General features: G+C 33.0%; 2 protein-coding genes across 2 annotated transcripts; both read right to left on the reverse strand.

The window, feature by feature from the left end:
• Positions 1-2,360: 2,360 nt before the first annotated feature.
• On the reverse strand, positions 2,361-2,911 carry LOC112091865. The gene has a single exon (XM_024166548.1). The coding sequence runs from the start codon at positions 2,766-2,768 to the stop codon at positions 2,619-2,621; it is 150 nt and encodes a 49-aa protein (XP_024022316.1). The 5' UTR covers positions 2,769-2,911; the 3' UTR covers positions 2,361-2,618.
• A 9,975-nt stretch (positions 2,912-12,886) lies between these two features.
• On the reverse strand, positions 12,887-14,477 carry LOC21392495 (protein rough sheath 2 homolog). The gene has a single exon (XM_010099542.2). The coding sequence runs from the start codon at positions 14,201-14,203 to the stop codon at positions 13,043-13,045; it is 1,161 nt and encodes a 386-aa protein (XP_010097844.1). The 5' UTR covers positions 14,204-14,477; the 3' UTR covers positions 12,887-13,042.
• Between the last annotated feature and the right edge of the window lie 7,789 nt (positions 14,478-22,266).

Raw genomic sequence — 22,266 nt, forward strand, 5'->3', positions numbered from 1 at the left:
AGGTTGCTTACATATAATTCATTTTGCATGCAGTCGGCTTAGAATTTTGAAAACGTGAAAAGAAAAAGATAATAAAAAACATACAGAAAAGATAAACAAGAACAACCGGAACGTCGCATGAGCAAATCTGATTTTTTTTTTTTTTTGGCATCTTAAAACTTCTCTTACTTCGAATACAGAATGCATACTCATTTAATTAATTTTAAGCAACTAATTTTAAAGATCATTTAATTATTTATTTTTTACTTTTAAAGTGAAATGAAATGCAGGTTTGGAATTGTTTATTGTTTTTTAAAATATTTTTGCACGTTTTTTAAGATATAAGAATAAAAAAGGTCTTCAAATCATGTTTGGGTAACAAATACTTTAAAAACAATAATGAATATTAAAACAAAAAAATAATGAAAATGATTTTTGTTAAAACCACGTTTGGGTAACAAATGCTTTGAAAATAATAATAAATATTAAAATAAAAAATAATGAAAATGATTTTTGTTAAGAAAATAAAAAATGGTTAAATTTTTTTTTCCCATTTTCATTTTTATTTTCTAAGCTAGTTACAACTTAGGCCTCGTTCGTTTTACTGATTCGAGTTTAGAATTTGAATTTTACTACAGTAAAAAGCTCTCACAAACAGTCACATCTAACTTTTTTACTACAGTAAAAGGCTCTCACATAAAATCACATATCAACTCGAATCAACGAAACGAACGAGGCCACATATTCTTTTAAATACACCCGAATACAATTTCACCTTTTTTTTTTATCTAAAATAATGTCTAAAAAAAATAACCAAACATAATTTCAGAAACAATCTCAACATCATTCTTAAAAAGTTCTCATTTTCATTTTCATATAAAAATAAAAACATTTTGAAAACACTACTAAATGTGCATGAAGTTTGGAAATGCCTAAAATAAATCTTGAGTCTTTCCAATCTTAATTTAATTTTCAAAACAGAACTATTGTAGTAAATAGTAGATTTATGAAACTAAATTAAATAAATAATATATTCTAAAATATTTAAAGTAAATAGTTGTAAAAACTTTTTTTATGACATAAATTTTCATTTACGACTGGTAAAAATATTTTTTTACAACGTGAATTTTTAATTTTATTTATGACTCGTAGAAAGATTTTTTTACCCTGTTAAATTTTTATTTACGACTGGTAAAAAAAAACTCACAACGTGAATTTTTAATTTACTTCTATTTATTTTAAATAATTTTAAATTTTACTATTTACTTTAATTATTTACTGTGAATATGCTGTTTAATTACTTCGTCCTCCTTTTTTAAAAATGCACATACAAAATAAGAACCCATCTAAACATGCTCTTAAATTTACATGCACACACATGCAGTAAAAAACTCTTAAAAATAATTATATTTAATTTTTTATTACAGTAAAAAAATTTTACATAAAATTACGGGCCGTTCAGTTCGCTAATTTGAGTTTTTAATTTGAGTTTTTAATTTGAGTTGAAATATGATGTTGTGTGAGAGTTTTTTACTATTGTAAAAAAATTAAATGTGACTATTTTTAAAAACTTTTTATTATAATAAAATTTAAATTTTAAACTTAAATCAGTAAAAAAAACTGACTACATCTTAATTTGAATCAATAAGGGACCTCATTTTCTCATGCGATGAAGATGGAAAAATCATGATTTCCAAATGAAACTAAAAACTGTCCAATCAACGGGTACAACTCGCATGTGATCACCAATACTTTTTCATCAAACTGCAGTTCGTAGCTGAAATGACAAGACCACAACAAACTTATAGAGCCTACACAAACGACAATCATTAGCCATGTTGCAACCCACACGATCATGCCATCATCCATCTCCACTTTCTTCCGGGAATATCTCCCCCCTCCATTAATTTTAACTCTACCCTCTCTCGTTTGTTCCTTCTTATCCTCAGCTACTTTAAAATTCTTTACCTGACTAAATTCTATCGTCATAATTGGATCATTCTTTAATTACCTTTGTAACTTCATGGTAATAATTAATTAGAAAGAATTAGTAATGCAGAAAGAAAATAATAACTAGAAATAATTCTTTGTTTCTCCATACCTGTAGTTTAATATTATCATGAGTCAATCCATGGTAATTGTAAGATTATTGCCAAACTTACATGCCTTTCTTTCGCAATGTGTAGTTTAATTATCATGAATCAATCCATGGTAATTGTAAGATTATTGCCAAACTTACATGCCTTTCTTTCGCAATGTTTCCCATTGGGGGGGATGCAGCTATTTTAAGCAATCTAATAAGTAGCAAAATGAAGTGAGAGAGAGAGAGAGAGAGAAATTGAAAACAAACATTTTATATTGAAGTCCATCCGTGTACAATATAAAGTTAATATATATGGGACCCCAGATTAAAAAAAAAAAAAAAAAAAAAAAAAAAGATTACCAATATTTGCCAATTAACAAATATCTCTCCTTGCTATTTACACTTCGATCTAGAAAACCCCCAGCTTAAGGGAATACACAGAGTAGGAAGAGATCAAAATGATCAACGATAACAAAAAAAAAAAAAAAAAAAAAACAATCTACACTAGTTTAGTTTGCTTCAAGTCGACATGATGAGTAGTACTGATGGAGTTACTCTAGTCATGCCAGCAGAGAAGCATGACTACGCATCTCCTGATAATGTAAAGCCTTCCTTTCTGTTGCCTAAGATACCCTCCCAGCTTTCTGCATGAGGCTTTCCTTTTCGACTTCTCGCCCATCACTCTTGCGTTGCAGCTCATCTTCATCGTTTAAGTATATATATGTGTGTGTGTGTGTGTAACTATATATATATATATATATATATATATGTGCTGTGGAGGAGAGAGAGAGATTATATAGAAGAGACAAAGAACTGGCAAAATATAATATGGGAACAGAGAGAGGTTTTTGTGTTTTGAAGGATGGATGGTCGTATGGAGTGGAAGGGGGTTTCGTATAAATAGAGAGGAAAGTGGTCCAAAGCAAAAGCACCAAAATTTTTACAAAACGCAATCCTAGGCCCCTACCACAACCATCATGGATTACGTTACACGTATCCACGCCCCCAAATCCCATTTCTTTATTTATTAAAATTATAAGAGAAAACAATAACTGAATCTTAAAAAATGTATATTATAAGAGACGTAATATATATTGTCAATAATTTTTTATTTTTAACTATTAAATCTGTATTAAAAATTATATGTTACGCATGTTTTTTCATTTAATGTGATTTTAACCGATTCTCAGCAACTAACCATACAAATTGAGAAGATCCCATATTATTATTACACTAGCAAAACAAGTGATTAGTAAGGAAACTACGTTCTTGATTTATATTATCGATTGAAAGTTATACTAGCTAGTGTCATTAGTATTATTGGGAAAATGAAAATGTTCTCTTTTTCTTTTCCTTTTTATATGTGCTTATAAGTACGTCCTCCTTCAAACCAACAGCATTTATTTGGGTATCAACCACCAAGGCTATTGTCGGCCATTACTAATGAAGAATGAGAGAATGGGGAAGACATAGAAAACTAGTTTTGCAGACATTTGGGCAAACTGGGAAATTGGCATGCCATGTCTTGCATTGTAATATCTTTGGAGGTACATTCATGCATACACATTTTCCCAATGATGACTTTTTGCAGCCTTTGAAGCTCTTCTGCTTCAACGTGATTTTTTCTGGAATTGTACGATGATATATTAATACTGTAATTGTTTTATCGTATTATATGTAGTTTCAAAGATAAGCTATATATATACAGATTGCCCATATATTTGAATGAGCCAAATTGAACGCGGAATGTGTCAGAAAATTTGGATTATTTTGACCCAGAATGAGCTTTTTTCTTGCACTGCACAAAATGGATAATACTATTGTATGTCTTTATGGGCACTACCAAAAGCAAGAAAGATAACACTGTCGATCCTTGGCACTTTTTAATGTGAGAATTGTTTACTAAGCAGGCGCTGTGTGTAGAACCAATCATATTGGATGTTCAGAATTACAAATGGGAAATCAGAGAATAAACAAACTCAGCTAGAGTGACAGTACAGTTGTCCAGACATTAATATAATATTGAAGCTCAAAACTCAAGGTTTAATTTGCAATGGAATCTGGATGGCTTCCTCAAATACCCAACAAGATTTGAAAGTAATTACTTCGTTGTTTAGCCTAAGACGAAGCATAATCCCACATGTTTTGTCTCGTGCTCCTCGCGAATCGCTTAATTAGGGCATCACCAACAGCAAAAAAAAAATGTCAACTCAGCAAGACATGAACCTGTATTAATTTGATAAAAAGTTGTCAATTAAACATTTTGCTAAATACTCATATCTTCTTGATTTTTTTAAGCAGCAGATTTTGCAACTGGATTAGCTAGTTCAAAATTAGGTAGAACTAATATGTATTTAATTTCTAGCACGAGTTTATGAACATCTTGAATCGCAAGTAATTATTACACCACCATCGGTCTACTTATCTATTACTTTATAGGTTTCTACTATAACGTACCTATCTATAATGCATGTTTCAAAATGTTAGATCATTTAGTCATAAAAAAGTCATATAATACTGACAAAAAAAGAATACAGATCTAACGGTTTTAATTAAGCAACAAAGCCTATACATCGTAATTTATACCGTAGAAATTTGTCCATGACTTTAATCCAAAAATTGTATACATATGTCTATACTATTAGGCCACCACCTCCAAATGTAGAATCGTTTTCACACAAAAAGTCTTTTCTAATCATGGGGGTTTGGCCCATCTGAGCTTGCAAGGACATGAATTTTCGGTGTGGGTTTCCTCTACTCCAATTTTATTACGCAATGACCAAAGGAAAAGGCCAAAAAAAAATAAGTAGGGTCCAGTACTACACCATTATTAACAACCAAAAAAACCCATCCACAGATACAGTTTGACTAAAGGGAGACATCAATAACCATTAAAAATGTTATCAAGCCTCAAAAACGACTATTTTAGATTAATTGGTTTTACTCTAAAACACTTACAAAGTAATTGGTTCTCCTCCATATATGTGTCTGTGTGTATTATATAAATAACAAAAGATGACAGTTTTTCTCAGCACCAAGAAGACATGCCTGCGTGAAAACCTCGTGAGAAACATGGTCGCTGCCTTTCTCACACTAAACAATAACCAATAATTTTTGCATGGTGTTCTTGTTTTTGGGAGCCTCTTGTCCTTAGATGTGTCGCCATTTTTTTTATTACCATATTAATAAATAGACCTATGCATGTATGTACCGATATAAATATTTATATATCATAAGTTGTGGACAATGAAAGACCAAATAAAAGAGAATCTTGTTGCTTAGGACTGGATGATCATATCTTTGTCTTGAATTAATCAAAGATTGTGTGTGTCCGTGTGATATCTTCAAGTTGTACGGTTCACTGTATTAAGTCGTCATGAGTGGATTTTTCAACTCCTATAATCTCAATTAGGATTTTGTGTTTGTGCTTAATTAACTAATTAACGCGGCCGGTTTAAGATGCCGTACGTGTTGTGTATATATTGGTTCGATGCATGCAGTAATAATTAAGTGAGTTATATTAATGCCGAGATCTTTCTCTTCTTTTTTTTTTCTCCCTCTTGTGTGTTTTTTAGGAGGCAAGAGAAGCCGTACTTAATGTACCACAAGAAATGCAGAATAAAAGTTACTATCCGTTCACTTCGCTGATTCGAGTTTGTAATTTGAGTTGAGATGTGATTTTATGTGAGAGTTTTTTACTGTAGTAAAAAAATTAGATGTGACTGTTTATGAGAATTTTTTACTATAGCAAAACTCAAATTCTAAATTCGAATTAGTGAAGTGAACGGGATTAGTGTCCAAATTCTTACAAGAAAAGAAGTTGGGGTTCTTCAAAGATCTCTAGTTATCTGTCCCTCTTAAGTAGCTGTTTCTTTTTTCTTTTTTTTTTTTCTCTTTTTTTGGGAAATTAAGAAGAACATTGAGAGGTTACATATAAGATGGATGTTCTCATTCACCACTAATTAGGTCAGCCCTTTCTTCTATAATCCTTAAAGGCTTAAACTTAATTCCTTCTCGTTGAGTAAAACCTAGCAATTTACAAATATGTAATGACATTCTTCCCAATAAAGAAAATAGAAAATAGTGAACTTCTTAAAATATGAAAAAGGAGTATCCCACCAAAAAAAAAAAAAAGGTTTTAGCAAGTGAAAATGGAAGGGAAGGCCCTTTGCTTACTATTCGGGCTTGTCAGCCATGCATGAAGAAACTTGTAAACATGTGAATTAGAGAAACACCATTTTTATAGAGTTCGCATTGTAATTTCTTTTTTTTAAAGATTTAAATCAAAGTAGTACGGGTGAATAACCCGTTCATTTCGCCGATTCGAGTTTAAAATTCGAGTTTTACTACAGTAAAAAACTCTCAGAAATAATCACATCTAACTTTTTTACTACAGTAAAAAACTCTCACATAAAGTCACATCTCAACTCGAATTAAAAATTTGAATCAATGAACTGAACGATCAGACTTTACCGGTACTTTGCCGCACCTTGTAAACATGATTAAGATTGTCTTTGGTCCCGGTGCCAACAGAATTTTCGTTTCTTTCTATCAATGCAACGAGCACCAGTACCCACAATAGCCATGGGCAACACGAGAAATAGATATTATTCTTGGAAAAGTGTATTCGATTTTTGTTGTAAGGTTTGAGAAAATTCCTTCTATTGATAGGTACAGTTTTAAAGAGTTATATTTTCATTAAGAATGGTCAATTTTCATACCTTGAACAAATACGTTTGGACACCCAAAACTTCAAGATTCACCCTTCAATACCCTGAATTTAAAAAAAAAAAACAAAACAAAAAACAAAAAACAAAAAAAAGCTTTTTTTTGTGTTTCATTTTGTCCATTCTTTAACGGGATTGCTCAAATGATATACTAAATTTAATATATTACAGTACAATTCAAAGTATAAACCCAAATAATTATTTTCATATTCATTAGAGTTATGGATAATTTGCCTGTTTTCACATTTCTTTCATAATTAGTGTTGAGGGTTGAATTTTGCCAATAGAATTATGCTAGGTTGTTCTTGGTACATTGTTGGGTTACCGGCTTGAAATCGTTATAAATTTGTGGTTGTTCTGTTAAAGTGTTTTTTGTAGTGTGGAAGTCGTGCTTGAATAAATGCAAGAGGCACAAAAGTTTTATAGTGGTTTACTCTGTTAATGAAGAGCTATATCCACTGTGTGTTGTATTTATATCTTTTGCTACTTAGGTTACATTCAAGCAAGGTCCCCTTGATCCTTTGGGGCTTTGCCCCATTTATATCCCAAAAATTACTTATTGGGCGGTTTTTCTTTGTAGGCATATCCCTTCGAGTGGCCTACTACCCTATGGGCCCAGACCATAGCATGTTAATACCTTTCATACTGTTCACTCATCCAATTTTTCCCCTATTACGGCTCTGCAGATATCCTCAACCGTTCGTTTCAGGCTGTTTTAGGGACTCATAATTAATCCCTGTGCTACTGACATCTTTTGAACCTAGACGCAACCTGCATGTGTCAAGGATCTTTCTTAAGGCGCTCTGTAACCTGTATTATGCCTTCGACGCCTATACTATTAAACAAGGCGTAGCCTTGTTCGGTTGACTCTATTTGTGGTGCTTCCAATGCGAGTTATATAAGCCTCGACGGCCTCGAATGGTCGGTGGTCTAAGGATTCGTCCATACGCTCAGCCTTCCCAATATCCAAAAGGAAAACAAGATCCAGACGTCGACTGCTATCTAATGTGGCAAACATTGGCCACTTGGAGCGCTATTGCCGTCCAACGTGTCAATGCACATTTTTTCACATAACAGCTGCCCTACATGTTGGACGACAATAGCACTCCACGTGGCCTATGTTTGCCACGTTAGATAGCAGTTGACGCCTGGATCTTGTTTTCCTTCTGGATATTGGGAAGGCCGAGCGTATGGATGAATCCTTAGACCACTGACCGTTCGAGGCCGTCGAGGCCTGTATAACTCGCATTGGAAGCACTACAAATAGAGTCAACCGAACGAGGCTACGCCTTGTTCAATAGTATAGGCGTCGAGGGTAGAATACGGGTTACTGAGGGCCTCAAGAAAGATCCCTGACACAGGTAGGTTGCGTCTGGGTTCAAAAGATGTCAGTAGCGCAGGGATTAATTATGAGCCCCTAAAACCGCCTGAAACAGACGGTTGAGGATTACAGGATCTGTAGAGCCGTAATAGGGGACAAATTGGATGAGTGAATAGTATGAAAGGTATTGACAGGCTATGGTATGGGCCCATAGGGTAGTAGGCCACTCGAGTAGATATGACTACAAAGAAGAACCGCCCAAGAAGTAATCTTTGGGCTATAAAAGGGGCAAAGTCTCAAAGGATCAGGGGGACCTTGCTTGAATGTAACCTAAGTAGCAAAAGATATATGCAATACACAATGAATGTAGCTCTTCATTAACAGAGTGAACCACTATAAAACTTGTGTGCTTCTTGCATTTATTCAAGCACGACTTCCACACTACATAAAGCACTTTAACAGTACAACCACAAATTTATAACGATTTTTGGCCGGTAACCCAACAGTGTACCAAGAGGTAACCCGACATAATTCTATTGGTGAAATTCAACCGTCAACAATTAGTATTATACCTCAAACTAGATTTTAATATTTTAAATTTGACGCTACATCAACAACATAGTCAAAGAATTAGGTACAATACAAAAGAAGGGACAGTTTTGCTAGCATTTGAAGTTCAAGGATATTGAACGTTAAGTTTTTAAATCCAAAAGGTAAAGTGGTAAGTAGTCCAAACGTTTTCCCCAAACTTGTGTTAAAAGGGACCTTTTTTCTTCAAATTGTGAAGCAATAAATCTAATATATGGTTGCTAGTATAAATTATTAACTAGTACAGATATATTTAATTGTTTTTATCTGATTACAGATATTAATGTTGTTTAACAATTAACACTAAAATAGAGAAACAAATAATTGTTTAGAGCTAGGGTTGGGGACCAGTTAGGCTGTGGTAACATTAAACATAAGGCCTGTTTGGTCTACAAGCATGCACTAACTGCACGTTATTATGGTTTTTCTCAGGCTCTCAAAAAACATATAATTGGGTTTTATATAAAATTATAATCAATATTGTCCTTGGCATTATGATAGACCAAGTATAGCCCTGATATGTTAGGGATCTAGACTCACCTTTCTATCTCTTTGTCCATAAATCTTGAAAATAATCAAAACCTGTTTTACCTTGTTAGTGGTTTTCTTGCTTATTCGTTGAAGTTGGTTGAAAACAATACAAGCAAATTCAAACTAGACACACACACAAAAATAAATAAATAAATAAATAAAATAAAAACTATATGAGAAAAGTTGACCCCAAGCAAATTCAGAATCAGTGTTTAGTTTGAATGATTCTGAATCATAATTCAGAATCTGATATGACATTTTAAATTAGAATCATTGATAATTCTAAAACCACCTCGCTCTTGAATTAAAGTGATTCAAACCCCTGATTCTGAATCATGGTTTTAGAATCATGATTTGAACCAAAAATCATGAATTATAGTTCTAGAATCATTATTAGAATTGCTCTGATTTGAATCCTTATACCAAACGAACCCTAAACTACTTTTTGCGTTTGTCGCCTTTGTCATCATGATTCATGGTATTATTAGGTCATTAAGTATAATTTTTGCTTATGTTTTTAATCAATAGAAAAGAAAAGTAAAAGTTTCTTCAGTTAATATTTGGAATTATGGCTTTAGAAGAGCAATAAAAAACTATTAGAATAAAGCTTAATAAATTTATTGAAGCATTTTTTTTTTTTAAGTTACATTATATTACTATAATAAGAAGCTTTTTAGGATGTCAAATTTTAAAAAAGTAAACTACGTATTGTGCCACCAAAATCTAATAGATTTAGATTTATGCCGTCTTTGATATTTTGAATATGTACACATATATATGGTGGCAGGATATAAAAATATTTTACCAAAATACTTTTTGAAGATGTTCGGCCATCTTTGTAGAGGAAAAAAATAATCTGGTAAGATACTACTAAAATGTTTTCTGATAAATTGAGTGGTGTAAATGTTAAGTTTATATCATTTGGTGTCATAAATCTAAAGATGACTTTTTTTAGTGGCATTTTTGTATTTCTTCTTCCAGCTTTAAACTCTCCTCAAACAACACAAGATTCCACAAGCCCTCATGTCTACAGCCCACCACCTATATTTTGTCAAATACTCTCAAAAACTTAATTTTAGATCCAAAAGCCTAAAGCTGCTTTAACCAAACAGAGCCATACCCGATTTGTCACATACAGATATTCTATTCGATATGGAAATTTTAAAAATACCTCTAGAAATGAAATTCTTTTTATTTTTACCCCTTAATATTAGTCTATATTTTTTTACTTTTTAGACTAAGACTAATCAAGAGATATAATTTAAAAAAATATATATTTTTAATAAGTTAGATAGTTAAAGAGGTAGAATATGAATTTTCTCTTTTTTTCTATATCACTGTGTGGTAGCAATGCTCCTGATATAGTGATATGTGAGAACATATTGGGCCTAAAGAAACTTTGTAAAAGGCTCAATATATCATTTACAGGCGAGGAAACATGGGCCAATACAAATCCAGTCCAGAATCATTTCAATTAGGCCCATTGCCCATGTTTGTGTCTCATGAGTGTGGACAAAAGCTTTTAGCAAACACCAAAGTGGGAATTCCAGTAAAAGAGAAAACATCAGTGAGGAAAAATACTCCGAATAGTCTTTGTTAGTAGCATCTCAGACGCCCTAAGACAGGGATGGTCCCAGTAGTTTATTTCGCCACTTCTCACCTTTTTTCTCTTTTTCTTTAATTTTATTTTTTTCTTTTTATTTTTGGGCCGCCCGCACCGCTTCTCCCACAGGGATTTGTACTACAACCAGCTTGGTTGCCCTGCCACTAATCTTAATGCCATCTGTGAAATATGAAATAATAACACCATTTTTCACAAAGAAAGAGGGGGAAAGATTGTGCATAGCAATACTAATCCTAATTTGTCTTGTTTGATGTAATAAAAAAAGAAAATTAGTTAATTGCCTAACTATTTGTACTTCGTTCATTTTACTGATTCGAATTTTCAGTTTTAGATTTCTACAGTGAAAAATTCTCAGAAAATATCACGTCTAACTTTTTCTGCTATAATGAAAAACTCTCAGAAAATGTCACATCTCAACTCAAATCCGCGAAGTGAACGAGAATGTCTGATTTTGAAACCGTCTTATTCGAGTTTACTGACAGAACAAATAGTTCATTGGCATCGTCGTTTTCTTGTTTGTTGAACAAATTGTTTCCTGAGATTGTAGTTTTCGGGTAGTTTAAAGCTGTGCAGGTCAGTATTTATTTATATGACTTTATTTGGAATACATTTCCATATAAAAAAGAAGAAAAAAATTTAGTTAATTGCAATGCTATTATACATCTATTTATCCCGATCTTTTCGTTTGAAAATAAGCATTTATATCTAGTTTGTTTATAATTCGTGACAACGAGGTAAGAATAAGAAAATAAAATATCCTTTTAAGTAGTTAGTTTTTTTAACGGTTAAAAATTCATCTAAAACTATTTTTGCACACTTTCATTTCGATATAATTTTAAATTTCAAAATTAAGATCACAATATAGAAAGCTCGTTTATCCTCACACTTCCACATCAAGTTCCCCTTTTCCCACTAACAAACAACCCCAGTCTTTCAGTCTCCACCCTTGCAAACAGAACATAACAAGCAGTTGATGCATTAACTGTACGAGTAAAACCATTGGAAGTGTTGATTAGCAAAAAAAACCATTGGAAGTGTTGTAAACCTTTTATGACGTGTTGGAGCACCCCATGCATCAAAAGAAGTGAGTTGTGAGCAGGTAATAAGGTCCGTTTAGGGTCCGTTCACTTCGCTGATTCGAGTTTATAATTCGAGTTGAGATGTGATTTTATATGAGAGTTTTTTACTGTAGTAAAAAAGTTAGATATGATTGTTTGTGAGAGCTTTTTACTGTAGCAAAACTCGAATTCTAAACTCGAATTGGTGAAGTGAACGGTAGTTTATTAATTTAAATTTAGATATAATTTTTATCTGAAAACTTTTTATTATAGTAAAAAAAATAAGATAAAAAATAAACTGTGATTATTTTTTAAAATTTTTTTTTATAATAAAATTTAAATTTTATTTCGAATCGATAAAATGAATACAACTAAACTAATAAGGATATGTATTGTTGTTAAATTTTTTTTAAAGAAAAAATAATAGAAAAAAAAAAAAACTGCAATTAATACAACTAAGTAGAGGATGACGATAAAGGGATATCCCCTCCACACCCCCTACTCTGATATTTCGCTAACAAAAATGCAGAAAGACATTAGACAGTACCACCCAAAAGCAACACCTTGAGCTGACTCATTTAGTCGACCCACCCCCTTTCCTCTTTTGCCCCCCTTTTCCTCGGCATCATTCCAACCACCTTTGAAAGTTCAAATTCCCCTCACCACCTTTATGGCAGAACCAAGCATCACACACCACCGCATACATCTTACTATTATCTTTCATTTTTCCCGCATCCCAAAAAAGACATAAAAATTTTTTAAAACAAAAAAAAAATGATATCCGAGTATTCGACATTCACAACATAAATATAACACATCTTTCATATGTACTCCAGTTTCATTTGCCAAATTACCATTACAAAGATTCAACCTTTGAATCCTAATTGGTCGGTTCAATCCATTTAACTTTTTTTTTTTTTTTTTTTTAGGCATAAATCAAACATTTTTTCAATGCAAAGCAACTTCATTAGGAGAGAGCCCAAAAAGACAACAAATTTATACAAATAACCCATCTTTCATAAGTCCAACCAAAAAGTGCACAAGTATTACAAAGATTCAACCTTTGAATGCTAATTTGTTGGATCAACACATTGAAGGTTTTCTTCTTGTCATTAATTTCACTTAAAATCACTAATTTGGATTGGGAAAAGTGGTGAAACCATTAGTGGCATTACAACAATTGTGGGCCCCAATCTGGTCAAGGAGCTTAGCCAGCTTCACATGCTTACCACACCAAGCTTCAACCAGTTTGGCCTCCTTCGCCTCGGCATCTCTTTGCAAAGCCAAAAGCTGTTCTCTATACTCGCCCTCAATCCTACTGAGAAACGCCATTTCCTCTTCTCTCAAGCTCCGTATCTTGGCGTCAATCTCTTCCATCTTCTCTTTCCTCTTCCTCGACTTCTCCGACTCCAGCTGCTGCTCCAGCCGGCTCAGCCGCCATGTGGCCTCCTTCTTGTGCTGCAACCAGCTCTGCCGCCCCTCCTCCAGCTCCTTACAGCACTGGAAAACGCTCGCCATTTGCTGAACCGGCAAGACCCGGTTCATCTCCTGTTCGAGCGTCTGCTGCTGTACCGGCTCGGACGGGGAGAGCGAGAGGCTGACGGAGGGAGACGGCGTCGCGCTGGACGACGTCGTACAGGACGAGAGCGACGACGTCGTTGCGTTGACGTTAACGTTAACGTTCAAATTCATCCACGGGGGAAGCGCGGGAGGCGGAGCGGAATTAACCGACCCGAGTGAGAGAACCGGGTCCGGGTCGGGCATCGGAAACGGGACGACGGGTAAAATGGCGGGGTTTAGGTTAGGCCGCTGTTGGTGGACGTACTTTTCGGCGAACGTCTCCAGTATGTGGTCGTACGGACCCTGTATGGCCTTCTCCGCGGGGGAAGATCCTCCGGCGACTGCGACGGCTACCGGAATATTCCCGTCGGGCTGCGACGGCGGTTTCTTCTGGAGCTGGAGCTGCTTGAGCTGCTTCTCCTTGAAGACCTCCCACCACTTGCCGAGGCGCTTGGCCGTGCGGCCGGGGACCTCGGCGGCGATTTTCTTCCACTTGTTACCGTACTTGGCTTGGAGAGAAATGACGAGGGATTGCTCCTCCGGCGTGAGAGAGCCCTTTTTCAGGCCAGGTTTCAGGTAGTTCTTCCATCGCTCGAGGCAGGACTTTGGGTCGCGGTGGAGGTGCTTGCCCATGCGCTGGGAAACGAGGTTCCAGTCCCTGGGGCCATATTGCTTCACGTAGGCTCGGAGGAGTGCGTCTTCTTCGGGCTGCCAACGCTGACGCTCTTTCATCGCAGTATCATCATCACCATTTTTTTACCTCCTTTACGGCATCGAACGAGTGGAAAATGTTCGACGAAATGCCCGCTGAGAAGAGGAGAGATTAGAAGTTTAGGAATAACCGGTTGTTTTATATGGTTTATATATAAGGAGTGGGTTTTAGTCGACGCGCGGTGTAGGAGCGTGGAGGGCAGGCGGTTCTTTATGGTGGGGAAATGGAAGGAAAGAGAAAGGGGTAATGGAGGGGTGAAGCCGAAGGTAAATAATATGTGGGGGGTTTTTTGAGGTTAAAAAAAAAAAAACATTAATGATGAGGCTGGCTTGGGATGGGATTTATCATTGGGTTTTGTTTGGTAATGTGTGAGAGAGAGAGGGGAGAAGAGATGACTGTGAACTGAGCAGTGACAGAGGGAGGAGAGAAGAGAGTGGTGGGGTTCTGGTTGACAGAGTGAGTCAGAAAATGGGGTGGACAAGACTGGACCTTTGAGAGATCTCTTACTCTCTCTCTCTCTTCTTTTTTCTCTCTCGTATGTATAGCAAATAGCAATATATTATTGGATGTTTGGGCTGTTTACTTTGAACCAGTTCATTCATTTTAATTTTTAATTTTAGTTTAGATATAATTTTATATGAGAGTTTTTTATTATAGTAAAAAAATTAAATATGATTATTTCTGAGAGCTTTTTACTGTAGTAAAACTCGAATTCTAAACTCAAATCGGTGAAATAAACGAGACCTTTATTTATTTGAGTTTGTAATTTAAATTGAGATGTGATTTTTTATGAGTATATTTTACTGTAATAAAAAAATTAGATGTGATTATTTCTGAAAACTTTTTATTGTAACAAAAATCGAATTCTAAACTCGAATCGGTGAAGTGAACGGAACCTTAATATAAAAATTCTTATAATAATTTAAATTATGTTTTGAAACTTATTATAATATTTTTTTTATAAAAAAATATATATAAATTAAAAATAATTTTGAATTATGATTTTGAATTCCTTAATTAATAATTTAAGGACATTCATATCATGATTTGAATCATAATTTATAATTTATTACAGTATTTTTTCTCAAAAAAATACACGTAAAACGAACTAAACATCCTCTTAAACTTATTATTGCATGTATATACGTGAGAAGATGCCGAGTTAAGAACTGAGGAGGGCTTTTTATGTACTGGGGGGAGTGAAGGGGAAAAAAAAAAAGAAAAAAACAGTCTATGTAGGATATATGCCTTTCAAAATGGGGTATAAAAATTAGAGCAAGCTACCTGCATGTTAATTAGGAAAAAACACCCTCTGGGCCATTGGGGATATTCTTTTGCGCTCGGGAAGGTTACAAAAAATAATAATAATAATAATAAGAGAGCTTTTTCTCTCTCTTTCTGCATAAGAAGACCACAACACTTCCTCATGTCTTTGCTTTGGAATATGGAACGTACGTTCTTGTTCATTTTTTACTCACTAATTTCAATTACTTTGTATAAAACATACGAATTACTCATGCGCAATGGCACGTACATGACGGGTTAACTAAACAATGTATTCATTCATGAGAAAAAAAAAAAAAAAAAAAAAAAAAAAAACAAAAAAAAAAAAAAAAAAAGCAAATATAAGTACATATTTTTTTATTTATATTTTCTTTATGTATAAATATAATGTTAATTTACCAATCAATTTTAAAAGCTTAAACTATTAAAAAATAAGTTAACAATAGTTTTATACTTTAACACTCATCTTCACGTGTGGGTTAGACAATAGACAATCATGTAAGTAAAGTAATTGGAAAGCCCAACACGTGAATATTTAAGCCCGAGATATACAATGGACAATTGTGTGGGTAAACTAATCGAAAATAGTAGAAAATATGCTAATATGAAAAGCTTAAGGAAGTATATAGGTAAACTTTTAGTTATAGAAATTAATAGGTCATAACTTGTCAAGTTATGGTTCATAACCAGATAAGTTATGGACAAACATGTCAAGTTATGGTTCATAGCCAGACAAATTATGGACAAAAATCGTGATTTATGCACTAACTTGTCAAGTTATGGTTCATAACCAGATAAGTTATGGACAAAAACAGTAATTTGACCTATTTATTAACTTATATAAACTATTGGCCTATTAATTTTAATTCATCTCAAGTCTTTGTCTATTTTTTTCTTTCTCCCTAAAGTAATTAGAAAGCCCAACACGTGAAGACCCAACACATGATAATTTTAAATGAGAATAAAGAGTATAATTACGGATGTTTAAACTCAAAACTTTTTACTCTGATACCATATTAATTTATTAATTTATCTTAAAAATTTAAATTATTAAAAAATAAATCAATAATAATTTTATACTTTTAACGTATAAAAAGAAAGAAAGAAGTAAAAAATTCCGTTATTGGAAGGACTAATTAAGGAGAGTGTTTTGCAAGCGCTAGGTGGTGGTAGGGGTGTATGAAAAGCTTTTATAAGGTATTTGGGGACAGCTCTTTGTACGTGAGACGCATCAACGCATTTCTCGGATCTGTTGGTGGGGGCTAATTTGTCTTTGGGTGCTATTTCTCTCTCCTCATCTCTATCTCTATCTCTTTCTAGCTCTGGCCTATATGCTCTCTTCTCTATGTAATGTGTGCCAATAGGCAATAGCCAGAGGGGTTAAGTCTAAGGCTTCGTTTGATTGGATTTAGAGGGATGAAGAGAGTTAAAATGTAAAAAATAAGGATTGTGGAGAGATTATAGTAGTCTTTTATAGTTGTTTATGTAATTATTATATTTGTTTATTTTACTATTTGTTAATAATTTTTTAAAGGATAAAAGGGTCTTTTCAATTTAAAATTAGATCCATTAGTTAAATAAGAATCCATAATAGTGAGCTGAGAGAGACACTCTTAAGTTATTTAGTTGGGAAATTCGAATTTCAATTTGAATCATGGTTCGTGATTCGTTACAGTATTTTCTCTTACAAAAATTACATGTAAATAAAAAATGATTATAATGACAGCTTTATACGCATGCGCTGTGATACATAACTTTATACGCATGTATCAACATAATGACAACTTCATAAATCAATACTTACAAGATGGGGGTACCTGTAAGTGAAATTGACCCCTTGAATGTGGATAATGATATCAATCAAAATCATAACCTAAATCATAGTACAGAACCTCCAAGAAACACCACGAGTCAAAAGGAGATGAGTCTTATGAGGGATGAAATAGCGAGAACTATGTGGCAGGCTAATGATAGAAATAACAATCGCTAAATGTACACTTATTAGTTAACATGTATGTAATATTTGTTTTGTAACAGGTAAATCGAGCCATTTGAGGCAATGTCTATTTTTGCTTTTTTTTTTCCTATTTTCGGAATTTTTTTTTTGGTTGTGACAGGTAATTTTCCCCTTCATTAATTAGTTACATGTCTTAACATATGAATATGACATTTTAAAAAAATTAGAAACTTGTGTTCTTCAGTTTGAATAATGGAAGTTCTTTTTTTCCTTCATTTTATTTAGTAAATGGAAGAGAATTGAGATGGTAGTTGGAATAATGGAATCTGTGAAATGAACACATCACAGCTCGAACTGTGGGTCAAACTTGTACCTCAAATGGACTCCTAAACACTAACTCCAATTCCAATTACAATTCCAATCTAGATTCTAACTCTAATCATAACTTTGACTCAAATTATAAAACTGTGATCGGTGAAGTGAATACACCCATAGTGTAAAAGCCATAGAACCTCTCGTTTGGGGAAGTGTCTCCTTAGCTTGCCTCTCAGCTTTTTGATATGTTTTTTTATTTGAGCCTTTCTTCCTTGTTTTTTTGTATGGACACCCACTTAACTTTTTATTTAACAGTTTAATCATTATTCTTTTTTTCTTGATAATCAATCCTTTCAACTTTAAAATCTTTCCAATTGAAAACGACGTATTTTTTTTTGACAATTCTAATCACGTGATATGCATGGAGCATCTTATGGGGGTAAAAGACAATTTCACACCCCATTTATTCGGTTATATTGATGTCAGAGTCATCTAACATATCTGAATATAATCAGCTGTGATAAATAAATTCTTAATTTTCAAGGGTTAATTACCCTCAAAAGCTGCTATAAGGGTAAGACATGACCTTTATTGTCCTACATGGATGCTCACGTGTGCGTCACGTAATTAAAATTGTCAAAAAAACAGATGCCACTTTCAATTGGTCTTTAATTGCACACATTTTCAAGTTGAACGAGTCAATTGGCTGAGAAAACTATTAAGTAAATGACATATTTTAAAACTATTTAAAGTAAATAGCAGTTTATCATGTAAATGTTTCATTTATGACAAGTAAAAAAATTTTTTTTTTAAGTAAATTTTTTTTACGACTTATAAATTGATTTTTCCCGCGTAAATAAAGATTTTTTACTAATCATAAATGACACATTTATAAGGTAAATTGTAATTTATTTCAAATATTTTTAAAATATACTATTTACTTAGTTTCAAAAATTTACTATTTACAACAATTTCTTGTTTTTCCCTTTTGGCCCTAGGAATGCATTCGTATCTAAAGGCCCGCTTTTGCAGTAAGTTTGTTTTGAGGGTGAAGAAAGTGAAAGAGTGAAAAGGATTCGTGGCTAATAAAAGAAACAAAGTGAAAGGATGTGTTGAATGTTGAAACTACATCACTGTAGGGTTATTTTCTGTAGCGTTAAAAAAAGGGATTTGCTTATGGTGGGGTTTGTTTATTGTAACGTATAAAAATATAAAGTATAAATAACATTTATTATATGTAATATTTAAGTTAAACATGTGTAACACTAAGAAATTACTCATCCAAACTATTATTACATGTTAGTAGTTAAACAAATGTTACACGACATATTAGTCATTGTTACGGGTCATGTTGAACATGTGTAATATGAAGAAACTACTTAAAATTATATTAAACAAATGTCATGTTATATTATACTTTTTCATATATTACCTTTTTTTTTATCAATGTTTTCAGAAATAACACTAGTTTTGAATTTTTTGAAATCAATGTCAGGTTAATAGTTACCATAAGTAATTATCTGTTTATATATAATAAGTTTCAGAAAGCTATGAGTCTTTCTCTAAAAGTAAGAGCAAATCTCGTATAGTACGGGTTAATAACCAAAAAAGTTTGGACCTAATTCAAGAGCTTAGAAGTTGGTCCACATGAGAAAAACGTGTTCCACCAAAAGAAACACCATGTTCTAACCGATTGCATTGACGACTGAACTTTTTGGTAAATACAATATTTCTAGTTAAATATGATATTTATCGGTCATCAACACTAACAACCAGAGTTCCGAATAAATATGATATTTTTTAATAAATATAGTATTTACGGTTAAATACCGTATTTATCAATCACCGGTGACAACGATCAGATGTTTGAGAAATACAATATTTATAAGTGAAACCGTATTTATCAGTCACTTACAGTGGTAGACCTGACCAGAGGAAGAGGAGATAGTGAAGTGGGAAGGAGAAAGAATTGTTAAGGGGTAATTTTGAGTTTTTAATAGTGTTGGAAATTTAAAATATTAAAATATACTATTTACTATTTATTTTAAAAATTATTCTATAATTTACAATCAAAATAGGCTAGTTCACTCCTTCTCCCTTAACCGAACAATTCCAAACCAAAATTGTCACGTAAAGATATTCTGTATCACACATCATTATGTACTACGTAGTAGCACCGCACCGATGATATCGACTCCCATATGAAAACACCAAGGCACAACACTAAGGATTGGCGTGGGCCTTTCAAACTTGGGCCAGGACAGAATCCAATCCAGAATCATTTCAAGTAGGCCCATCTCCCGTGTATGTATGTAATGAGTGAGTGTGGACAAAGCAGTGAAAGAAACCCGCCTGGGGGGGGGTTTTCGAATCCCAACAGCTTTTGGCAAAACACCAAAGTGGGAATTCCCGTAAAAGAGAAGACATCAGCTGAGCAAAAACACTCCGTATAGTCTTTGTCAATCTAAGAGGTGGCCTACCCACTAGCTTATACACAGTAGTACTAGCAGCGTAGCGTCTGTAGCATCTCAGATGCCCTTAAGACAGGGGATGGGTCCAGTTGTTGATTTCTCCACTTCTCACGTTTTTCTTTTTTTCTTAATTGTTTTTCCTTTTTTTATTTTTTAATTTTTGGGTCACTACCCATCGCTTCTCAGTTCTCCCACAGAGATTGTACTACAACCTGCTTGCTTGCCTTGCCATTAATTTTAATTAAGTTTTTAATTCGAGTTAAGATTTTATATTTTTTAAAATTTTTTAATTATAATAAAAAAATTAAATATGATATTTTTTAAGAATTTTTAACTGTAAAAATTTAAAACTGAAAACTCAAATTGTTAAAATGAACAAAACATAAATCTCGTTTATTTTACGGGTTTAAAATTTTAAAGTATTATGATATATTTTTGAGAGTTTTTAAAGTATTTTTCGTTTTAGAAATTTAAATTTTTAATTTAAGTTGATGTATGATATATTTTTGAGAGTTTTTAATTATAATTAAAAAAGTTAGATGTGATATTTTTTTAGAGTTTTTAACTGTAGAAACCAAAAAATAAAAACTCAAATCGATGAAATGAACGAAACCTAATGCCCCGTTCATTTCACCGATTCGAGTTTTCAGTTTTAGATTTCTACAGTAAAAAGTTCTCAGAAAATGCCACATCTAACTTTTTCTTCTACAGTTAAAAGTTCTCAGAAAATATCACATCTCAACTCGAATTGAAAACTCGAATCCGCAAAGTGAACGAGGCCTAAGTCTCGTTTATTTTACGGATTTAAGTTGTTAATTTTAATTTTATTATAGTTAAAAGTTATCAACAAAAGTTACATTTAATTTTTTTATTACAATTAAAATTTCTCACATAAAATTACATTTAAACTCGAATTAAAAACTCAAATCGGCGAACTAAATAAAGCCTTAATGCACTGCTCTTCTAAAATATGAAATAATAACACCATTTTTTCACTAAGAAAGAAGGGGAAAAAAAATTTAGTGCGTAGAAGTACTAATCTTGATTTGAATTGTTTGGAATAATAAAAAAGGAATACAGTTAAATGCGCGTATATTTGGATGTCGGATTTTATGGTTTACTGGTAGTGGAAATTGTTTATAGAGATGGTGATTTTTGCAATGACTTGAGGTTGCACAGATCATTATTGATGTTTGTATTATCTTGATTCGAGATATATTCTCATTTAAAAAAGAAGTACATTAATTAATTATTTCAATACTTCAATATGATTTTTAATCAGAGTTAATATTGAGATCTTGAGATCATAACATAGAAAGCTCATTTATCCTCTCACTTTCACATCAGGTTTACTTTTCCCTTTCATTAAACAACTCAACTCTTTCAGTCTCCACCCTCGCTGAACAGAACAGAACAGAACATAACAAGCAGTTAAAAAAAGTTTAAAGGGAAACTTGATGTGAAAGTGCGAGGGATAAGCGAGCTCTCTATGTTGTGTCCTAATATTAACGGTTAAAAATTCATTTAAAACTATCTGTTTTATTTATTTATTTTGATATAATTTAGATTTTAATATACAAATTACAACTCGTTTACCCTCACACTTTCACATCAATTTCCCCTTTCCCATTAACTAACAAGTAATAACTCAAAATCACGTTCATTTCACTGATTTGAGTATTATTACAGTAAAAAAGTTTTAGAAACAGTCAAATTTAATTTTTTTACTACAGTAAAAAATTCTCACATAAAATAACAACTCAATTCGAATTAAAAATTTAAATCAGCGAATTAAACATGCTCAATTCTTTAAAGTCTTCACCTTTGCAATCAGAACACGGTTGAAAAATCAAAACAACCAAATTATGCATTAACTGTACGAGTAAAACCATTGGAAGTGTTGAAACCTTTTATGACGAAAAGAAGCACCCCATGCGTCAAAAGAAGTGAGTTGTGAGTAGGGCCGGCAATTTCAGACACGATACGAAAATGATATGAGATAAATGAGTTTGGACCACACGATTATTAATTGGGTCGTTAACGGGTTGGCACGAAT

This window comes from Morus notabilis, unplaced genomic scaffold (assembly GCF_000414095.1).
Source record: "Morus notabilis unplaced genomic scaffold, ASM41409v2 Scaffold1108, whole genome shotgun sequence".
NCBI lineage: Eukaryota > Viridiplantae > Streptophyta > Magnoliopsida > Rosales > Moraceae > Morus > Morus notabilis.

Bases quoted from the DNA above. Each gene is read 5' to 3' on its own strand.
- LOC21392495 (XM_010099542.2), bottom strand. From the start codon at position 14,203: ATGAAAGAGCGTCAGCGTTGGCAGCCCGAAGAAGACGCACTCCTCCGA.
- LOC112091865 (XM_024166548.1), bottom strand. From the start codon at position 2,768: ATGAAGATGAGCTGCAACGCAAGAGTGATGGGCGAGAAGTCGAAAAGG.